At 43.3% G+C, this 23233-nt stretch overlaps 1 protein-coding gene across 1 annotated transcript; it reads right to left on the reverse strand.

Moving 5' to 3' along the window:
• Positions 1 to 714: 714 nt before the first annotated feature.
• PKDCC (protein kinase domain containing, cytoplasmic) lies at positions 715 to 22760 on the reverse strand (the record flags this gene model as incomplete). Its single annotated transcript, XM_009710338.1, has 6 exons — positions 715 to 1302; positions 4224 to 4397; positions 14957 to 15064; positions 15769 to 15848; positions 19287 to 19558; positions 22638 to 22760. Coding segments are annotated over 6 exons (843 nt in total), but the record flags the coding sequence as incomplete, so codon positions are not given.
• Positions 22761 to 23233: the final 473 nt, after the last annotated feature.

Raw genomic sequence — 23233 nt, forward strand, 5'->3', positions numbered from 1 at the left:
AGCCTTCACTGGATTTAGGCATTTATTTGCAACACAAAAAAATTGAGTATGAAAGAAATTGTATTTATCTTTTATTTTTTTTACAAAAATAAACAATTTGAGAAACAAAAGCACATTTTTTTTCCTGACTGTACAAACTACAAAACAGTATGACATTGGTCACTTTAGCGTTTACTTTATTGCTTTCACTGAAAGCAAATTCTCTAGACACACCATGCCTGTAAAACACATTTTGTATAGAATTAAGGCTAGCATTCATTTGACATTATTAAGGTCATTTACTTCATTCACTCTAAGAATTAGCAAGCGGTGCCTTAGAAAACCAAGGATTTGATGATAAAAAATACGAATAACTGCAAGATAGTCATTAAGATAGTACCGTTCCACCAGCTGGATTGCTTTGCTAGTCTGTCAAAGATGTGGCTTCCTGAACAATTCAAATTGGATTCAACAGAAGTCTTAAGCACAAGCTTAATTGTAAGCATATGCTCAGGCCTATCCCCATTCAGCAAAGCACTCAGCACTTGGGTAAGTCCCTGCCCTTGCAGTGGGACTATTCATATGCTTATGTCATTTGCTAGACCTACAGAATGTCTCTTTTAAATTAAAAATGAAACTTTATGATAACATTGGAAGCAAAAATGAAAATTAGCTACAGTCTTGCAATTCTAAACATAATCAATTCCTTCCTTTTGACAAATACGCCGGCACCACATATTTGGTAGCTTTAACACAAATGCTGATTGTCTTCAGTAACGTTTGTTATTCAGCTTACAAACTGATACGCTTCGGTTGCTCTGTTGTGATTGTACGTGCCCAAATAAATATCAGCACAGACGATACAGACTTCCCATAGAAATTATCAACTTTCAGCCCTGTACACACGTACAGGTAAGAAACATTATGCTAACCTTGGTTAGAAAAGCCAGAGCTGCCAGCTGATTTATAACCAAAATTATACCCTAACAGTGTATCATACCTTGTATTTTGCTTTGTTTTTTTTTAAAAAAATCACATTTTCAAAATGTTGTTTTATTGCACATTCATCCTGGTCATGCAGGTTATTTCTTTAAAGTTTTGTTTAGCACTCTATAGATTAGAATGAGTAATAGTGCAATTATCTCTCCGGCCACAGCCGCCTTCTACCTAACAGCTGCCTATATTTATACACAAACAGCTCTTGCCACTCACGTGTCAGACTGAGCCACTTTAGGTGTCAGTCTGTCACCTTCACATATGTTATCTTGTCAGGATCAGGCATGATATGATTTGAGGCCATCTTGAAGAAGACAAGCTGCCGACCTGCACCGAATAGGAAAAGGGGGGGGGGGGGGGGGGGGGGGGGCGGAAGGAAAAAAAAATAATTAGAAGTGATGTGCAAAAGGTTGCCTACATTAAAATACTGATATTTCATATTCTTCTTCAACCTATGCATTCTTCAGGCAACCCAAGACTGAACTCTCTCTTAACTTCAACTGGTATAAAATCAAAATGCTTTTGGCTAAAATGACACCGAAGCTCCCCTGGTGTCGGTATGTTTACTCTTATCTAATTATGGTCAAGATATGGCTGTGCACAGCTAACATGCTAAATGAAGGAAAGGTCTGAAGATTTTAATACAAATTTCACATGATCTTTTAAAAAGTATTTAAAGACTCTCCCACTGATAAAAACAGGCTTGAGTTCGGGGCTTAAATGAAGGACATCCCTTTGACTATACAAGAGCAGAATTGTCTTTGTAGGCTTGAATCTTTGCAAAACTGATCAGTGCAATGTACGTTACACACGACTTTCTCTGAAATAGCCTTTGTTGACGACTTTGTAGCTCTGGGTTTTAACCAAGCTGGAACAAGGTTTCTACTCCTCATGCAAAAAGCACCAGCAAGTGATAACAGGCTGGGTAGTGCAAGGCACCTGCCATACATACATCGGAGGCCAGTGAGGGCTGAACTTGGTGAGGTTTCACTCACCAGTATTTGTGGGAGCCACAGCACAGTTCTTGTACCATCCCTCCATGCTTACTGACCTGGCACTGCATTCACACCCCTGCCTCTCGATGAGTACCTGCTGTCCCACAGACGTGCTCTGCCATTGCCTGTCCTTGCAGCAGAGCCCACAGAGATACTTCCCACATCTGTTCAACCTCTGCCTTCCCTCTCTCTAAACTTCAGAAAATCAAATGGTATTTACTCCCAGCCTGCCTCTCTAGGGGGTTCCCATAACACTGTTTTCTTAAAAAGTATCACATGGCAAACAGGGTGCCCCAACTACTGAGCAAATTTCCATGCTGCGGGTTTCAGGGACTCAAGAGCTCGTGCATCAGGAAGGACATGGTAAAGGGAATGGTAAGTAAGAGTAGAAATACTGCCATTATGTCTCATTTGCTTTTAATATTGTAACCTGAGACAGGAACTGCTCTACATGTCCTATGAATTTCCCTGTGCCACAGTAAGTACTTTTTTTAGTATATTAATTAACTTCAATAGTCTGACTAGAGATAGTCTGACATGATGACCGAGTAGTTACCGGTTAGCCATAGGCGAGGTTAATATAAATTAGTTTTTTCTAGGTTCCATGGAAGTCTCTGTTCACACGTCCCAGAAGCACAAAAAAAAATGCAAAAAGCCGTAGCAGCACATTGCCTAAAATGCTCCAAAATATCTGAACTGTCTGAAGTTTCTACTCGTTTGTGATGCTTTCAGATCTGGGGACCTGTGAGGCATGTACATAAGCCTGGCTGTGGTGTGTATTTATGTTGCTCAACTAAGCACAACTGAAGCACCCAACTGCGCACAGGGTAGACTTTGTCTTTGAAGTTAAGACATGTTGCGATCACAGATGCACAGACAGAAAGCTGAGCCTCCAAGCCTAAATTAACTCGCAACACTAAAGTCTGGGGCAGAGCAAGAAATTCAACCAGCTTTCCCAAGGTGTGGCTAGCATCAGCCACCCCTCCTCTCAAAGACAGGAGCAGGGGAGCTGACCTGGCCCTAGCAGAAAATGGCAATCGCAGGCAGGGAAACAGCACAGCAGTCACAGGATGGGCAAGGGCACGTGTCCGCAATCAAAAATCACAGAAGAAAAACTCATCCTGACTTCAGTGGGTGTTTTAGCTCAGGGGAAGATTATGAAAGAACACAGATTTGGTCCACTGCACCTTATAGGCACAAATATGCCTTTTTTCTTCACTCTTCAAGGGGTGCAGTGTGCTCAGGGGAACACTGCCAGCTGAGCTGGCCGGGGCCGGCTCCAGGGGCATGCGGCTCTCCTGGGCACACAGGGAAGGGGTGCGGGGTTGGGAGCCGGCTGCAGCATTCAGCTCTTTGAAACCCTCAGCTACTCCAGAGCTGCAGCTACCAGAGATTTTTAGCAGAGACTTGTAACATGTTTGTTTCTCAGATTGCTCTGGAGTTGCTTGAAATAGGCACAAGTCTGGTGCAGAAGCAGTGAGCCAGGGCCAATTCTCCGCTCGATGTCAATCGGCATCGACTGCCTGCCTTCAGAGGAACAACACTGGGACTGCCAGGCCCACAGACCTTTTGGAAAATGTATTTCTCTTTTCAATGAGTGTATTCTGTTAGACAAGAAAATGAGTTGTGGTAGCAAATGGGTTTTTCCCCTGCAAATTCTGCTTCTACTTCTACTTGTACTTCTACTTTTACCTTGTTTTACACCCTCCCTTCTTGCTTTCCCTTTAGCCAAAGCCCTACTGCTAGAAGCAATGTTCCCACCAGCGGCAGGGCATCTCTTACACCAGCCAATAAGTCCTAGCTAGATGCATGGGAGAACCTGTTTGGTTTTGTGTCAAACTGCAACAACCATATGCATTGGAAAGATTTGTTTAAATCCAGATGTTAGACCATGTCCTGCATATTTAACTGCAGAAACAGGTCACAGGCTTCTGTTGTTTCTGTTGCTGTGTTTTAAAATAAAACTTCAGATCCCACGGTTTGGAGACCTATGGTCCATGGGCTGTGGCCCTTGGGTGCCAGCTCCTCTGAGTCTGTTCACAGGTTCCTGCTCCTGCACAAGCTGGCAAAGAGCAGCCCCCACCAAAACCAAAACTGCCCCAGCTGGAGCTTCAGAAACTACCCCACATCTAGCTGCTGCTGGTGGCTCCCACAGCACAGCACAGCACACTCCTCAAACTGTATTAAAACACTTAAAGCAGCCAGAATACATGACTCAGCTGCTGCTTCTGCTCCACAGCATACACAACCTACCTGTCCAAGTCGTCTGGTTAGTTAGGACGAAAGCTTTGCACTGGGAGTAGCTGTCACAGATCTCAATGGCTTCATTGACGTCAAACACGGAGAGGAGGCAGCCCTTATGATGGTAAGATGGCCAGCATCTGTAGTTCTCATCAGGAATAGAAGCTTCAGGCACCCGCCTGTACTCTGCAAATAACCAGAGCAAAGCAATCGTTTTGAAAGCTCCAGCAAACTGCTTGTTTTTAACAGGCAAGGTTTATTATAACAGCTAAGGAGCAGGATATATGACGGAAAAGGTGACAGGCTAGACTGTACCAGCCCCGGTTTACACCCAAACGTGTTTATAGCTCTGCACCTTACTTTCCTTTTCCTTTCCCCCTTTCTTCTTCTCACCTTTTTCTCCAGAAAGTGTCTGTACATAAACAGTGTGTGCACAAAACCCTTTCCCTTTCCCCACTGCGTAGGCGAGGCTTTGGTTTTATTAGGAGTTTTATAGGAAGAATGTCCCATTGAATAAACAGCATCCACTTGAATGAACTGACTCACTGTCCTACTTCTTAACAGTGAGCGGGATTGTCGGGGTGAGACCCAACCAGGCATTCCCAGCCCTCCCTCTCCCTCAGAAGAGCATGCTATTTTTCTCTGGCTCCTTTAGAGAAGGAAGAAAAGACAGGCTTTTAATTAAGCAAACTTTTTTTGCTTGCTCAGATTAGCACAAAAGGGGAATCGCTTGATGGGCCTCCGAAGAGAAGGAAAAAAAAAAAGTAGCGGGAGCATGTCAGCGTGATCCTCGCCCAGCGCCTCCGCGCTGCCCTGCCGATTGCTCCTCTCCCTTGGCTGCCGTTCAGTCTCACTTGCCCTTATGAGCTGCCTCTTGTTCTCTGTTCACAGCTCCTCTCACTTTCCCAGCCGCTGACGAGGGTTTCTCTAATGAATACATCAGCAAACTCAACTAATCATTTCTAAACATTTCTATTTAGCAACCAGATGCACAAATTGATGGTTCCCTCCTGTCTCTCCCCCCCGCCCAATACTATTAAAAAAAAAATACATTCTATGTTTCTTCTAATTGTATCTATTATGGAAACCAGAGATGCCTGCCCTGACTCACAGCCTATTCTTAAGTCACTTTAGTTCAGGCATTTTCTGCGTGACATTGCAGATTCAGCTTGCTAATATTTCATACAGCACATCATATGAACGCCACTGAGTCAAAGGCAAGTGTGTCCACTACTCTAAACTGCCAGTATTTCAACTGGGAAAAGCAGTATACATCCATAAGTATCATTCACACCACACAGTTTGAAATAGTGGGAAATAAATGTAGTAAATGCATTCTATTTTAAGCCTGGTTCATTAAAAGTATCACAAGAAACATTCCCAAACAAGAAGCAAAATCAGAGCTGATCATGTCCCACTTAAATGAAAGGCAAAAAAGTTTTCATTAATTCAGAAAATGCAGACTCATGCACATGAAGAAAAAAGCAAATCAAAATGTAGTTCCACATTATAAATCGTCATTTCTCCATCAGAAATATATAAGCATTTCTTCTCAAGAAAAGTCAGAGCATAAATCAAACTGCTACTGGCTGGATAGGTAAAGTCCCTTTTTTCCAATTTCTGTATCAACTGTACAGTGTAACAATAATTGAATGTTACTAAGTAATACTCTCTTATCTCTGTATGGTAACTGCTGAGTACTGATTTGTACCTCCCAGCCAAGGTCAGAAAAATGATGTGCACAAATTAAATGCAAAAAACTCAATTCACTGTTGTCAGCACCACATGCAACTATTTGTATCAGTGAATATGCCATGCTGACTGGATATAAAATGTGACTACCCACAGCTTTTCTTTGCATGGTGACAGAAGTGTCACCTAACACTGCACTTCACCAAACCCCACACCACAGAGGACGTTCACAGAAGGATGGCCCTTGCTGCCGCAGCAGCAGATGAAGCATCTGCCTGATTCTCCATGTCAGCCAGGAGCATGTCCTGGCCCTTCCCAAGGGTGCTCTCGGAGCCTGCCGGGCTCCATGCCGGGGCTGGAGCATCCCTTGGCATGCCATCAGGGCAATAAGCAGAGCAGCCCCTGTGTCACATCATGTATTTTTCTCCATGTGTCCTGGTTTTGGTTGTGATGGAATTCATTTTCTTCCTAGTAGCCGGCACAGTGCTGTGGTTTTTTGATTTAGTATGAGAATAACGTTGGTAACACACTGATGTTCTAGTTGTTGCTAAGTAATGGTTATTCTAAGTCAAGGACTTTTCAGTTTCCCATGCACTGCCAGCGAGGAGCTGCACAAGAAGCTGGGAGGGAGCACAGTGGGGACAGCTGACCCAAACTAGCCAAAGGGATATTGCATACCATAGAGCGTCATGGCCAGTATAGAAACTGGGGGGGGTGGCTGGGAGGGGCCGGTCACTGCTCAGGGATGGGATGGGCATCGGTCAGTGGGTGTACTGTGCATAACTTGGGGGTTTTTTCCTTTGATTTTACTCTTCTCTCTTACTTTGTTATCCTCCTTATCATCATTATCATCATCATCATTATTATTATTAACTTTATTTCAATTATTAAACTGTTCTTGTCTCAAGCCACAGGTTTTACCTTTTTCTGATTCTCCTCCCCATCCCGCCATGGGGCTGGAGAGGAGTGAGCAAGCAGCTGCGTGGTACTTAGTTGCTGGCTGGCGTTAAGCCGCGACACCATGCAATGCAGGAGCCCATCTGGAAGACTCTTATTTTGAATTACTGATCAATTTTTAAACTCTTTTGCACACAAATATGCCTCTTGATATGACTATAGCACTTACTTTCTTCTCAACACTGTTCCCAGTACAGCTGTCAGGGGTTAGGCTCTCGGCTGATGTAAACAGATTTCAAAAGAGCAGTAGTGATTTACCTGACCTGAGGGTCTGTCAGAGGCAGGAGATAAAGTTCTCCCTTTCCATTGACTTTTTCAAGGTGACCAAGCCTGGTAAATCATTTGGGCAGCTTGGACACGTTAATCGACAGAGTTGGGCCAGCAATAACTGCGACGGTGATGGTGAGGTCCTGGCTTGCAGATGCAAGAGAGGATGGAAACATCCATGCCAGTACTTAGGGTGTCTCACCATGCAGCAGAGCCCCGTGGCTGTCTCCACCCTCCTTGCCGCTCCCCACCAGTTCCTACATGAGGGAAGCCACCACCATCTGCAAAGACTCGTGGCCACAGGGTAGCACAACAGCTATACAGCAGCGCAACACACAAGTAAAGAGCATTTTCCTTGGTTGGAACAGCATCAAGTGCCAGACAGGTGAAAATACAGCCACTGGAGTCTAAGTGAAAGCACAGAGTCACAGGAGATCCACAAAGGCAGCTTCTGGCAGCTCCCTCGAACTGACACAAACCACTGAATGCCAGCGGTCTGGGGATCTGAGCCTCCTGCTTACGGTGCCTGCGGGGAGGGGACTGGGATGCAGCAAGGGGGAAAGGCGGGAAAGGCAGGAAAGTAGCCCCTCTCCCCACTTTCATGGCAGGCAGCAGGGGTGGCTGCCTGGGAACGCCTTCCCTCAGCAGCATCCCGATGGGAAGGTGGCCACAAAGAGCAGAGAGTGGGACACATGATGGCCCCACACCCTGGCTTATGCTCCCAAACCAGTCAGGTGCTCCCACTGCCCCAGGAAGCCAACATGGGATCTCCTCTTAAACTATTACAGTTAGAACTGACCAGAAACTCATTGCAACACCAACCAAGTGCTGGTCTGAGGAAACCGCATTTCACTCCAAAACTCAGCAAGGTAGCAGCCTTCCCTATTCACATGGCGAAGGCAAATATCCCTGGAATCTCTTGTTTACACAGCAACAAATTAGGGAGCTGACCCCTTAGCCCTTGTTTGTATGAGTTGTGAAGAAATGCTCTCCTCTCACGTGAACTAGAAGGATGCTCCTGAAGGATGCCCCTCCATTGAGATGTGCCCCGGCAATGACATTAGCCCCAGCCCGCATGAGAGCTGGGCTTCCCTTGCACCTTTAAATGATCATCTCAGTCACTACAGTGCAGTTTCTTGGTCAATTAAGCAATACTCCACTGCTTTAAAGACAGCTCCAGCTCAGGTTTTTGTCCTGCCAAGACCTGAAACTTGCTTAAATGGAGTCCGTGGAATTTGAAGGCTCACAGCAGTAAATCACATCATAAAAAGGTCAAAGTTCTGGTCGATTTCCAGACTAATGGTGTTTAAAACCAATAAATACTTGCCTAATACTATAAATGCAGCCATAAATTTACACTTTTGCATACATACACGTAGCTTGACACAGAGTACATAAAGTCTATCAAGGTAATGGCAAGGAGTAGATCAGAGAAATGCAAGACGCTCCTACCAGTATCACAAGGGAAAAAGAATCCTTTTCTCCATCTACTGGTTCTGTGAGGATTGAAGCAAATAAATACAATGCAGTAAGCCTAATCTTGATGTCACTTACAACAGATTTACTCAGCTTAACATACGGCAGCTGATTCCCTGCTCACAGGTATACAAATAAGTCCTACTAGGAAACATTTTTCCTGCCCTGTTTGGACTTCCAAGTATCTTGCTATGCTGAATCTGGGCAGTCCTCAAAGGTTTTGTTTTGTGGTATTTTTAACAGTTTTAAAATATTTTTACAAGTTTGTTCTGGTCAATCAAAACACGCTGTTTTGATCAGGCCAAAATCTCCTTAGAGGTTTCTTACAGTGCTAGCTAGCCCCCACGACGGCCACAGTGATATTCAAACTGAGCACCTTCTCGTGATAGGTAACAGAGGCATCTTTAAAAGCAATCTGCAGCATCACTGACCAGTGCAACAGCTATTAAAAAAAAAAAAAGCCAATGCTTTAAAAATCTTATTCTAAAGTTTTTCCATCAAAAATCACCTGTGTTGTCCCAAAGCCAACTACAATCTATAAACATACTCATTTTCACTGTACTAGACTGAATCATATAAATAACTCCACAAGTATATAATAAACTATGTGAAACTGTCGGTGGTTTCCCCCTTTTAGCTCATTTGAATCAACCTAAATCTGACTTTAATCAGTCCTAATGACCATCTATTTCAGCCACAGCAGCCAGATTGCATTTTTACTACCAACTACAGCTACTTGTTGGAAATTTGCCCAGTTGTCTTTTCTAGTTATCACCTGCCAATACACCATGGGTCAATGACACAGATGCAGTAATGTTCATCCTTGAGAGAGAAACCATGTTGCTCCTTTTTCTGCCTCCTCTTTTCCTCCACTCTCAAGAGGAACACTGGCAGTCAGACTCTGGAATCGCTTTTAATTGCTTTGCTCACAAGTAAGCAGAAAGGGTCTGATCTTGCCAATCTCAGCAAAAAGTGGTATTGAGCCGTGTTTTGCTTTACGAACAGTCCCCACTGATTCCCAGGGAGCTTACGGAGAACAGAATGGGATCGTAAATAGACAATAATACACTTACATTTTTAGTACACTTCATTTTATGCTGCAATTTTCCTCCTGCTTCAATACCTCACATTTAAGTATGTTTCTGACAACAAGCCTCACAAAGCCATATGCGCAGTTGCGCTAGGGAAAGTTATTTTTTAGTATGTCTGAGAAAATGACATACTAGGCGTATCCCGCGTGTCTCTGCTTTCAATCATTTCTGACGAATCCCAACTGTTTGGAAGGACAGACAGGCCTGGCAGGACACGGGTTTGCCGTCAGACCAGAAGATAGCCCTGTTTCTCTGGTGAGTATTTCCGTCCTTTGGCTGTTTCCCGCGTGCAGGCTGGAAGCGAAGTACGGCTTGCCTCTTTTTATATGCTTCTATTGTGCTTACAGTAGAGCCATATTTAAATCAGTATGCAGGCTGTCACCGAAACACAAATAAATAAGGAGAAGAACAACATGTTCCCTTACATTTTATTCCTGTTAACATGACACAGCTGGAGTGTTTTTCCTGCCTCGTGTCACACATCCCCGGGAGCTGCTCTGCACCCACGGCCACCTCTGCCGTGCACACCGATTTACTGAAGGCAACGAGCCCAAACTAACGCCACAGATGCTTGAAAGCTGCATCTGGCCCACTCTCTCATCAAAACAATGATGCTGATGACGGACGAGCCAAAAGGTGTCTAGGGTCACATGTGCAGGGTATTTAAGCTTAAAGACAGATGCCTACAGGATTTGTAAAAGACACTCAGTGACTTGTTTAGTGTTCTTGAATGGAGCTGAGGACCTAACCCCTCAGCAGAAAGCATTTTGCTGTATGCTGCCAAGTTGGACCTGAAGAAGTTCAGCGACAGCAGAACACGTTGCTCAGCGAATAGGGCATATGGTTTGCACAACGGTGGAGATATGTGTCAGCAACAACCAACCGGTCACTATACAGCTATACAGCCCCACCGTATTTCTAGAGCCATACGGGTGCAAAGGTACCTGCTCCTGTATTCCTCTGTGTGCTGGGACTGCCCAGCTGCTGATGCGAAAGCCCCCTGTGCAAGGCAGGACACAGAGGGCAACTTTCTGCCCATGCTTGCAGCCCTGTGCACCTTTCCCCCTCAGCTGGCCACAAAGCAACCTTGACGTCCCTGGGAAAGAAATACCAAACGCCCAAGTGCCAGATAAAGCAGGAATCCAGGCTGCAAGGACTGGGCTGCAGTTCCCGGCTCAGCCTTCAAGCACCTTCAGCAGCATACTTTTAGCCTTCGCATTGTGGCCTGCTGTAGGATATATAAACTGCTTCAAACAATATTCCAGCAACCTTGCAAAACTTCTCTCTTGCACATACACATATGCGCAAACACACACACTCCCACTCCCCGATTTCAATAATTCTTGGGTGGATTTACAGTTTCCTAAGCAGGTTGCTATAGTGACCCTGCAGAATATTTTTTTCAAAACACTGTTGTATTGTAAATGTTTACATACAGCATAATCCTGCCAAATTGTCTTAAGACAAAGGAAAACACAAAGCGTCTTTGCTTTATGTCCAGCCTTCCAGCTTTTTTAGCATTGAAAATGTATTTTCAACTAACAACAGCAGCTAATTATGCCTTTCTGTGGGCTTGCACACCCTCAGGCCTAATAATGGGTCATCTATTAGCTTTAATGAATAACAAAGCTATCCGATTTACTAGTGTTAGCTGATTTCGCGCATTTCTGAGTAAATTCTGAGTTAACTGAAGGGCTGAGGCTTAGCTCAAGGGCCAGACACCCAGTTGATACAAATCAGTGTCACTTGACTGAAGTAATAAAAATGTTGATACCGGGGCAGGGCTTTACTGATGAACATCAGTAGATTTTTCTATAGTCTTCTCAATCTGGATAATTAATGGAACGATTTAATCATTTTTAGATAACATATGTCAGAAGAAATACATGGTTCCTGTTTTACTTCACATCTTCTGGATTCCAGCAAGAGAGACCAACAGTCAATGGAATATAAAAGTATTTGTTCATGGTGTTGTTTTAAACACTGTAATGTTCCTGTATCAACATTAACAGTAGTGTGATTTATGATTACAGAACACATACATAGCTATCGAATGTCTCCCATGCCTCTACTCTGTTTCTAAGATACTAAAGCAAAGTCCAGAGTGTAATATAATTTACAGCACTATAAAATCTTTTACAACTGAAGCTCAGTGAAAGCTTAATATCCAAGACCTTCTGTAATATGACTATGTCATCTTGTTAAACTTTATTTATGAGAACACTAGGGTTGACAAGAACTTTCTTCACGTCACTTCCCTACTGGTTATCAATATCACCTTTCTCACTTCATGGTGTTCCTAGGAGGAGGTCTTCCTTTCAAAAACATAGGTTCAGACAGATAGACTGTTTCCTCAAAGTTTATGTTTTAGTTACGGCCTTAGATCACTTGCCCAAGATCATGATCTCTTCTTCCCTAGTATGAATTTACAATGCTCTGTCCAAGACAATGGATAATTCAAAGCATTTAGACCTAAGACAAATTCTGAAGCACAATTACCTGAACCTTCTGTGGTTTCTTTTCCCAAACAAAACAGAACAAAATCTTGCAATTCTTGGTTCTGAATTCTCCTCCAGTTCTGCTTTTAGGATTTCAAAATAGATCATACACCACAAAGGTCTTATTTTCTTACAACCCTTTAGATGCCAGAGGAGACTGGCATCGTTAATTCTTGTCATTTCTACGGTTTGAGAGAGCGAAAATCCTGGGAGCCAGTCACCTTGTGAGATTTCCATCATCTGGAGCAAAATCGATGTGAACTTATGCCTGCCCGATCTTGGCAGCCCAGCATATGAATGCAAAGCTCTGATTAACTCAGATTTGGCCTTAGAACCAAACCACCATCTCTAGTTTTACCTTAACCTAGCACTGGGTTGGAAAACACTCTCCTTGAACTTTCATTATGCTGTAGAGCAAGGCAAAAAAGGTTTAAAAAAAATCCCACAATCTTAAAAATATGTTTTCTTTGTTTTCAGAGAGTAATAGTGTCTTCCTAGACCCCAAACAGGGCCAAAGCAGGACCTCAGCTGAGGTCTTGGGAAAGTATCACAGTTGTCCCTTTTCACCCCTGTCTCCCCCTCTACTACCCACCAAGAGTTACACAAAATATTCAATCTGCTCAGCTGTTTAACCCTGGTTTCACTGGTCAGGATGGCAGCTTAACTGGGAGTGTCTTGCCAGCAGAAGAGGTTGATCTCTTGGACACCAGTCCCTTGCAGCACCACTGTCACCCTCTCCTGCAACTTCACTATACCACAGAGATTTCCATAATCTCTGGATAATTTCTAATTAATAAATTCTAATTCGGTAATCTCTGGACTGAGAATATTAAAAATTAATTCTAGCATGGTATTACCAGTCAAATATCAGTTGAGAAAGGAATATGTTCAGAATAAAAGTGATACAAATGGGTAGGTAGGTGTATTTTCACCCTCACAGTATGACTTCTTCATACTTTTCTGGCAAGGAAAGGGAGCCTTAAAATAGAAATAAATTACAACTCCTTTTCTGTTTGGTTAAAGCAGCCTTAGAACAAACAAGAAACAGGCCTGCACATTTTAAAGGCATGGCAGCGAAGTCTGAAAACACATCTCATCTAAGTGTGATTTCCACAAAGATATCCGATTCTTCATGTTTGCCGTTGGTTGAGAACATTTGCCTATCAAGGAATTCAGTATTATCCTCGTGGTCTTTAATGGGGACTGGCCAAATATGTTACACAAAGCATCTACAGATTTTCAACACCTTTGCTCACGCTGTAGAGTGCCTAAGTCCATCAGCAGTGTCCTACAAATAAAAAGGGCTCCTTGCACAGAAGGGCGTTACTAACCTTGAACATGGATAGCGGATTCTGCGTTATATTATCCAGGACTCTATGGAATTAAACTAACAAAAAAATGTGTAATTATTACAGTAGCCAAATATACATGGAGCTCTGCTCCATATTAGTAGAAACCTGCACTGTTACATTTACTACCGCTGTCCTAAGCTTCTCTCCCTGAGATTCTTTGTAAACATGACAGCCCTCTAAAATTCAAAACTTCATCTTGTCCTGATACAGCAGTTGAATCTGGAATCAACCAGCGTCACAGAAAAACTTCAGCCCTCCTGGCACTTCTTCAACAAAGGACGTGTTTGTACTATTGATTGTACTGCTGAAAATAATTTTGCTGTGTTGACAGGCATCACTCAGCACAGATTGTGATGAAAAGCTGAAAATTAGAAAGTTAAATGAACACCTGCAAGAATTTTCCTGCCAATTTTACAACAAAATAAATATTGAATTATTCCGATAAGTGGGTCAAATTCATCCCTGGTGTCATGGCCCTTTGAGGTTAACAGCGCTACGACAGGAATGAATTTGGTTCCTGTGTCTCTTTCACAGAGCAAATGCTTCACTGAACTTTTCAAACCCCCTGTGCCAACATTCATCTTCATTTAGAACCCATCTTTCCCTTTTTACTGAGCTTTTACAGCAAAGTCATAATTTTCCTATCAACTTGCAGTCAATTATGTTGACAGTTTGACATAAATGTTGTACGTACACAAAAATAATTTGCAAAACAGCTTTTTCAATTGTTAGGCTTAACAGTCATTTCCATCATACATAATCTTCTTTGATGTGTGTAATTCCACAAGCTATCCTTCCGGGAAGAACATGCATCCCTTTGTATCACAGCAGCTTGAATAGCATTTTACATACCTGGGGTGCTGCAGAGATTTTCTGAAAAAGGCACTATTATGCAGATTCATTTTCATCCTGTCCTTTTTTTTTATTATTCTATTGCTAGCAGAAGCCAAGGGACACATTATTTTTCTCTTGCAATGCAAGCAAAAATTTTATTCTTCCAATCTACAAGTGCTTACGTTGCAAGAAATTCTTATACGTCTCAGGAAATCCACGGAGCGTTACGGCATCTTAGATTTCCCCCAACGCACATTTGGGCAGGTTCTGATACTCCAACAGCAGAGAAGTGTGTGGGTGTGATGAAACACACTTTTCACAAATCGGCTATAGAGAGCAATGCTCCATTGGACTTCCTTACCCCCATTAATTACAGCCTGTTCACACCTACGGATGTCCAGCTACGTCATTGAGTGAGGAGGGCTTCAGAAGGCACTCAGGAAGCAAAAAGCAGACAACAGATTGTCATGTGCATGATTTCAAGGGCCACTGAGCCCGGTTTTCTGCACATTTGCCCTTTCAAACCTCAAAATAAAGAAAAAGTCTCTGACGTTAAGTTTCAAGAAAGACCACTTTACCAGCTTTCGGCATCCGGGTAGTGTTCTGTAGGTACTCTCCGCTCTTATACAGATTCAAAACTCTCTCTAGCTGAGCAGCCGTCTCATCTATTCCCCAGTGAAGTTCTCCTTTAAAAGCACAGAACAAGAATGAGTTAGATGAGGAGCTACCTGCACAGGACAAAACAAGGTTGCATTCAAATAAAGTCCTAAGCATCAGAGCCCAGCAGTGCCCTGCTCTATGGCAAGGACATGAAATCCCTGAGTTACTACAAATTGGGTTTCATATCTGACATGAGCCAGGCATGCCAAAGGCTGGTTCATCCAGCTAGGAACGCCAGGTCTGCGGGCAGAAAACACTGCAGTAAGCTCCCCACAAGGGACAAACTTTAGCCAATATAGGGAACTCCAAAGGCTTTGCTTGTTAATTAGCTATAGCTCAGCATCATTGAAGTCCTCATTGAATACACCCAGCACAAGGTATAAAACCCCTAGAACAATGCACCAAAAACAGCCACATGCAACTACTCTTGTCCCAAAGGCACTACCTTGGTAATTAGTAAAGATCTATGGCAATGTCACTTGCCCCGGCTTCTAAGGTATAAAAGCACCACTGGTACCACTGGCAATGGGGAAGTATCCTGGTTTTATCATTAAAACTCCCCTTGCGAGAAACAGGGGTTCCTCTAGATCCCCCAAGGAATTGCATTCTGATGCAGTTCACCCTAGTGAACTATTGCAGTGAACATAAAACCAGCATCCCCCACACCCCAAATGTAATAGTCACACTAAAAAAAGGAAATACTTGTCATTACCGTGTTTATTGCAATTACCTGTTGCATTGACTATCTTATCCAGTAACGGTCTCAGTGAGGATGGAGCACTGTGTGGAAGAAGATACGTAAAAAAAAACCTGCAATGGAAAAGTAACCCATATTGAAAAATTAAAAAAAAAAAGAGTTTACAAATGTCTGGCAACTATTGAACAACATAAGGAATAAAATTCCTATTGCTTATAAGCCGCTGACCTATTCAGGAAATATAACCTTATTCTATAGTCAAATAAATATATAGCTGAGACTATTCACACAGCTGTCTGGCATACCTAGACCACTCTGTTATATACAAGGCTGCCTTGTAACTACATGTAAATGTTCCATTAATACAGAAATTTGCTACGAAGCCCCGTGGATTGTGACTATTTGCAAAGTTGTCTGTACTTTAACAAACTAAAAGGATGCCATCAACCCAGAAGTCTTGGGGTTTTTTTCAAACTTTGAAAGTGCTTAAATAAAATTTCTGCTTATTTTAAATAATTGATTATTATTTTCTTTTTTACACTTTTCTTAAACTTTCAAATGAATTGCCAGGAGAAAGCCATCTTCTATTGTAACCCAGTGTCGTAGCAACCTAAGATGGAGATGGACAGTTCAGGATTTGACAATGTAAACAGAACTATCAGACATAAATATTAGGTAATGAGCAGAACAGGAACACAATTAGGAAATTGCCCTGCTTTACATCTAACCTGCAAAGCAAAGTAAACGTTTTTTTCATATACAGAGACCACGTTGTCAAACAGAAACCTCCAGGTACCCGTGCCCAGGAGGGAGACTAGCAGACATCTCACATAAGCACAAATTTAAAAAACTAACTTATTAATTGCAAAAGTTGATCATAGGCATGGGTATTACTGAGCTGACATATTGCACTTATACAATTAATACTTCCTTGAGATTTTAATTGCCTTTTTGATCCATTACAAAAATAGCATTTATGTTTTTCCCAAGTGGGATTATGCCCAGGTAGGTTTTCTTAGTGGTGAATATAAAACAGCCAATATAAATATATACAGAAATCTAAAATGCAGCATAACATTTGTAATGAATAATTTGTCTGGTAAATTTTACCTCACATTTTTTGCTTAGAGATTATCCATAAAGCAGAATCCGACTGATTGTGAATGGTTCTTTGCAAAAGTTCCGTAGCTGTCATTTACTTTGCTAAACGCTGGATGGATGTGAGTCATGGAGGTTACTGGTTTTCTGTGGCTATAGAAATCTATGACTTGTTCTGATGTAAACACCCACATGTGAAATTCTGACATGTAAAGACACCGGCACCTACACAACTTAATTGCAGGAACATTTGTTATTCATTGATTCCAGGGCAAGTGGCATCCCTTGTGATCTGCATAACATAGATTGTCAGACCCTTTTTTTTCCCTTTCGTTTTTCTTTTTGAGAACTATTTGATCTTAATTTAAGAATTGTCAATGATGGAGAATCAATCTCAGCCACTAGTTAACAGTTCAAAACATTAACTATCCTTACTTTTACAACAGTCCAGTGCCTCCAAACATTTGGAGGAAACCCCGTAGAGATACATTTGTGACAGAAGGTAACCATAGCACAGTCAAGATGGGCTCGTTCACGCATGGTAGAGTTTTTTCCAAAATGTTTTCCCTCCTTTAATTATTTACCTCATAAAGAAACCAGCTAGGTAGCCTGATTATGATTCCAAGGCTAGGGCGTGTTGCATTTTAAAGTTACAAGGGTTCCATGCATTGTTTGACATGTTGCTGCTTTTGACTTCTACCTAACAGCACCAGCAACTCTTTACTGAGGACAATCTCTAACCCTAGAGCAACAGAGTGCATCCATGAAAACAAGAAATTTAGTATCCTACCCCTAATGAAGTGTGGACTTAGCCTTCCAAGACAAGGGCACAGGGTTTGTTGCTAATGCTCTAGCACGAGTGGTCGCAGCCTACTCTAACATGGATCTGCTGTTGACCAAAAACCCACTGTCTCTATCGAATTAAGCAAAGGCAGGGGCTGAAAACACTGGGGCTCTGTGTGTGCGTTACACACTGGTGCACAGTTCAAAGACAGTATTAAGAACTGTAATAGAGAAAGACTGCTTCCTTCAGTGAGACCAGCAACCTGCCACAAGCCCACCACACCGCAGACATATCCCCACTTAGGACTGAGATGGATGGGTGCCTATCAAAGGTTTCTTAGCCAGACCAATAAACGGTCTTAACCAAAAGCTAGCAAGCTAAGCAAGATCTTTAAGCCAAGCAAATGGAAATGGAAAATTTTGCAGGACACAGTAAAAACTGCGCTGCACAACTGCAGACGGCTGCCTTGTGGTGCAGCCCATTTCAGTGTGGTCAGCTAATGCAACACACATGCTGGTGAGCGCCCTGGGACCAAAGCATAAGATTCTCTTTGGAGCAGCCTCTCCTCGCTGTGGTCTGGCAGGCAGTGAATGGCATGATACTTGAAAGGGAATCTAAGAAATGAGCACACCATTATGGCATTGCTTTGAGATCCTCCATCCTCCTATCTGGATCAGACAAGGCGGCCATCTGCCCCAGCAGCGCCTGTCAGCCAGAGCGGCGGTGGCAGGAGGAGCGTGGCACTGAGCATCGGCTACTGGTTCCCTGGAAAGCAGCCACATGGCTCCCCCAGCATCCCGCGCAGCCCTCGGAGAGGAGCGATGGCCGACGGGGGAAGAGTCGGGACCACAAACACAAAGCTGTCGCGCAGAAGGACTCTGCTGAAAAATTCAGAGAAACCCTTAAAATCAAATTTGGAAGACGGGCTTCAGCATGGCCGACTGGTCAGCATGACGACCCATCACCTACACATCCCCCATCGCGGGCATGGTGCTGCCGCGGAGTGTGACCAACACTGGGAGCAAGTCCCCCAGCACCTGTCCATGTAGAAATGGGGGCTCTGGGCAGAGGGGAGGGGGGCAAAAGGGAGTACCCGTTTCTTTCAGAGGCTTGGGATTATGCCCCAGATCGCCAGCAACTGAGGGTCTCGGTGGACCCGTGGCTGCACCAGGGCCTATTATAACCCCACCATGGCAGGCTCTGGTGAGGTGGGGAACATCAAGCTGGAGCACAGGACAAGAGCTGAGCTCTAACGCTGCCTCTGAAGCCAGCCCTTTGCCCGGCCGGTGGTGAAAAACGTGAGATGACCCCTCTTAACCCACACTGAAGAAGAGCTGCCTGAATCATCTCACCACAGAGCTAATGGGTCCCCATCTCCACAGGCACCTCTGTTTCCACTCCTGTGAAAATCTCTACTCATGTTAAGAATTCAGTGGGATTAAGCCAATGTAAAATTAGACTGAGTAGTGAATCACACTCAAAGTATGCAAAACATTTCCAAAGTTATAAATGCTACGTATTTTCACAAACGAAACAATTAGTCATGGCTTTACTTACTCTTGGGTAATGGTTCTGAGACAATACGTACTTGTTGATGTGAACAACTATGAAGGATGCTGGAGACTTTTTGGCCACTTTCAGTTCTCTTTTACCTTATCCAATCACGTACCTGTACGCGTTGTAGAGATTCCTCTTTTCGTTCATACTCTGACACCGTCCCTCAACCGAACAGGGCAGGGTGAAGTTCCTCGCAGGGAATTCCATGAAGCAGTCACTGTTACTGGTGCAAGAGCTCTCCTCGATGCTGGCATCATCCAGATCCGTCACCTTCAGTTCCCCATCCACGATCACAAACTGCCGAGGGCGAAAATCCAGTAAAGTCACGGAGCCAAGTGGAGAGTGAGCCAAATAATGCAGAAGGCGAACTAAGCTGAGACATATCTGAAATGCAAATACGTAGGTACCTTGCATTATTTTCTCAGCACAAAATATATAAATGAAATCACTTTAGCTGAAGATATATTCATAAATATATGACTTAATATAAGCATTGTAACATTCTCAAAACTGATTCTTGCAAGAAAGGTATTTTTCATAGGATTAACATAGTTGATTGTAAAACCCGTAGAGACTTGAAACAAAAATAAGCTTCTTTACCAGTGCTTTCCCACACTATTCTTGAAGCAAGGCTCATTGTTGCTATTCTTACTTTTAATAGAAATAAAAGTATTAACTTTTAATAACATTAAGCACAGGCCTTGACCACGCAGCCTGATTCTGCTCTTTTACAAACCCCAGGTCTGGAAGTTTTGGCCGGACCGCTCTGCACCCACGCCTGGAGCTCCAACTGCAGACAGTGTCTGTATTGCCTCCACACTGATCCTGCCTTTTGACTGCTTTCGTAATTTTTTTTCCACTGGTTCCTCTTCTGTTTGCCTTTTTCCAGGGGAGAAGGAAGCAAATTCCCAGAAAAAGGAGCTCCACAGCTGCTCCGTAACTCTTTGTTGTACCTCAGCGTAAGCGTATATGTCCATCTGCCTTGGTGGGTCTACGTTGGCGGACCCTCATGTGCCACTCTGAGGCTCTGTGCTGATGCTGCACTTTTAGGTTGCAGGTTAGAAACCTGAGTAACTATTACTAGGCAGCAAACTCGATGAATGTTGAACTCAGCCCCCTTACCCAGGTACTGTTTTCAATTCATGCATTCCTTTAGAGTCCACTATGTAAGATATTCACGTAAATGTAGTATTAATATGAACACAGTTAAATACTGGAATTTTAATTCTATATATTAAATTAATAACAGGCCTTATTCAGTCTAGCAAGCTTTTTATTGTTTATATATAATCCCTGTTTTCTGTTGAAACACACTGTTAAGGCCATGTGCATTGAAGTAGTCAAATTCAAATTCAGTCTCGGGGCACAAGTGGTATACTCAGGGGAGCACCTAAATGGGTCCTTCCGAAGCACGCTGAGCGTGTCTGAAGTTATCCCTCACAGACCCTTCACCTGTGGAACATTAGGACTACCTTACACTTCTATAATCATTTCCCAGCTTGACCAGACTAGAACGTTTTTATCCTCCTTGCAGGATATCACAGTTCATATGGAGATGCCTGTAGGTGTAAATGAACACAGGCCTGGTTATGGGATGTCAGACTTGACCACTCTTTCCTTCCTCTGGAAAGACACAGGATTCATGTATGTGCCATCCCACAGTACACTGTATATAAAAGGCACATACAGCCTAAACTAACCTATAACACACATATCTTCAGTTTTCAGTGAACCCAGAATTTAGCTTGAATAAAAACGCAGGTCGTCATCTGAAATTATTGCCTTTTTTCAAGCACCAAAAAGCCCCTGCTCCTGCACTGGGAACCTCTGTGACCACCCCTATGGGCTGCTGCCCTGCGTGCCTGCTGTCAGGCTGGGACTGGAAATGCCCCTGTGCGACAAGCTTTAATGTTTGTTCAGTATCACACATCTCTGCTGAGCGCAGAGGTGATGATCTGAGGAGCAAGTTTATTACTGAGTCCTTCAACACACGGAAATTATTTGTAGGAATAAGGTCAAATATTTATGCAGCCATTTTCAGGTCCGGACCACAAACAAGTCTCATGTATCATGAAGACATGATTTTACTTCCTCCTTATTCTCTGCATTAGTTGTGTCTTAGACAACCTAATGCGCATGACATTATCTAAGACTTCATTACAGTGGTCACAGGAATGTTGAATCCGTAATTCCACCTCTGTGAATCAGCTCAATACCTTCATCTAATTCTGCTTCATCTCCCTTTGCTCACTCAGAAATATCCATGCTGGAAGGAAACTTCCCTGTTTATTACCCATAATCTAACACATCTCTTGGTCATTTACTTTGTACATAGTTGCCGTCACAGTCCGTTATTTGCATTCCCTAGATGAGATGAACCGAAGACAGGTCCTGTATTTCAGGAGCCGTGACAAGTACATCTACCGCTTTTTAAGACTGTACTTCTTTCAGGAAAAGGGAGCTGAAGCTTAGCGCAGGGAACACACTTGCTCCATCTGTATTAATAAAACAAACTCTGCCAGGGAACATTCCCGGGCACAGAAATTTAATCCCCCACACACACTTGCTAGCACGGTCTCTGGCCTGGGTCTGACCGGGACCAAGGCTGTTCTCCCGCACAGTCTCCAGACGCGATCGAGAAGGCAGGACGGCCCAGGGACCGTTTCCAACGGGTATCCTGCGTGCAGCCACCTGGCCATCAGAGAGTGCAAGAATTCAATAGTACAGACGTGAGTTGCACCTAGCTGGTTCATCTCTGAGGTCAGTCAGGGGCACTTTTAGTTTTTTGGTCCAGACGTAGCCATGCAACCCAAAGTGTTTCAGATGAAGACTGCTGCTGCCGCGCAACATCTTAGGGAATTAACCTCAGCCGATGACACATCCCAATATACACTAAGAGAGAAAGTGCTGTCTTGATCAAAGAGTTCCTGCAGTCTGGCTTCGTTTTGGACAAATTAAGTGTGATCTTCATGCTCCTGGTAAATTGCCAATGTGGTAGACAAGCCAGGTTTGAGATTTGTGTACATTTATTTCACTCTTCCCCCAGTAAAAGACAAACAGAGCAAGAAGCAGTAGAAAACAATTCTAAAACCAACCTATGATAAGGATCAGGAGAGAAATGTAACATCCTTCTATTGTTTAAATCCCAGTTGCAGAGCACAATGCTCAATGCCAAAAATCCTGGACCTCAAGCTTTAACAGGTAAGAGATGTTTGAACATACCATGTAAAAAGCATATTACCAGCTGCAACTAGATAACATCAACAGACAAAACAGCACAGTATCTTAACACTGCAGGAACGGAGTGCTAAATGTTGTTTCTAAACCAAGATGTGATCATATGCAAAGCAAACGTTTAATAAATGTGAATTGCACTGCCTAGTACATAACCCCTGCTTCATGCTTGAAGTTATTTTTTTTACATTGCTCTCTTAAAAGTCCTTTTAAAACAGTTGCTACTTACTCGAAATCTGTCTTCCCAGGAAGTCTGTAAAAGCTGAATCATCTCTAAAGGCGAGCCTAGTTCAGTGATGGTTGTCAGTGTGTCTGGGATGTCATTGCTATCTTGGTAGCAATAGCCATAGAGCTGAAAAAAAATCACAACCAGTCTATATCAGTGTAACATATCTCCATATGCTTTTACGTTTCTCCGTGGATGAGGTGCAAAGTAAGCATTTCTTACAAGGCTTTGAGTTCCACACAGTGTATTGCCTTGAGGTTGCCCCCCAATAGCTTTCGTGTCCTCTCATTTAAGGAACACTCCCCTGAAATTCCAACTCCCAAATTAGCTAACAGAGTCTCCTGTGGGCATCACACAGCAGAAGGTCAGTGAAGTGCCCCCGGGATACCCCTCTGTACAGGATCTTAGCTCAATGAATGTTGTATTGGATTTGCATGGCAAGGTTTTGGTAGCAGGGGGGCTACAGGTGTGGCTTCTGTGAGAAGCTGCCAGAAGCTTCCCCCATGTCTGATGGAGCCAGCTGGCTCCAAGATGGATCTGCTGCTGGCCACGGCCAAGCCCATGAGCGACGGTGGTCGTGCCTCTGGGAGAACAGAGGA

This window comes from Cariama cristata, unplaced genomic scaffold (genome assembly GCF_000690535.1).
Source record: "Cariama cristata isolate BGI_N322 unplaced genomic scaffold, ASM69053v1 scaffold15371, whole genome shotgun sequence".
NCBI classification, from domain to species: Eukaryota; Metazoa; Chordata; class Aves; order Cariamiformes; family Cariamidae; genus Cariama; species Cariama cristata.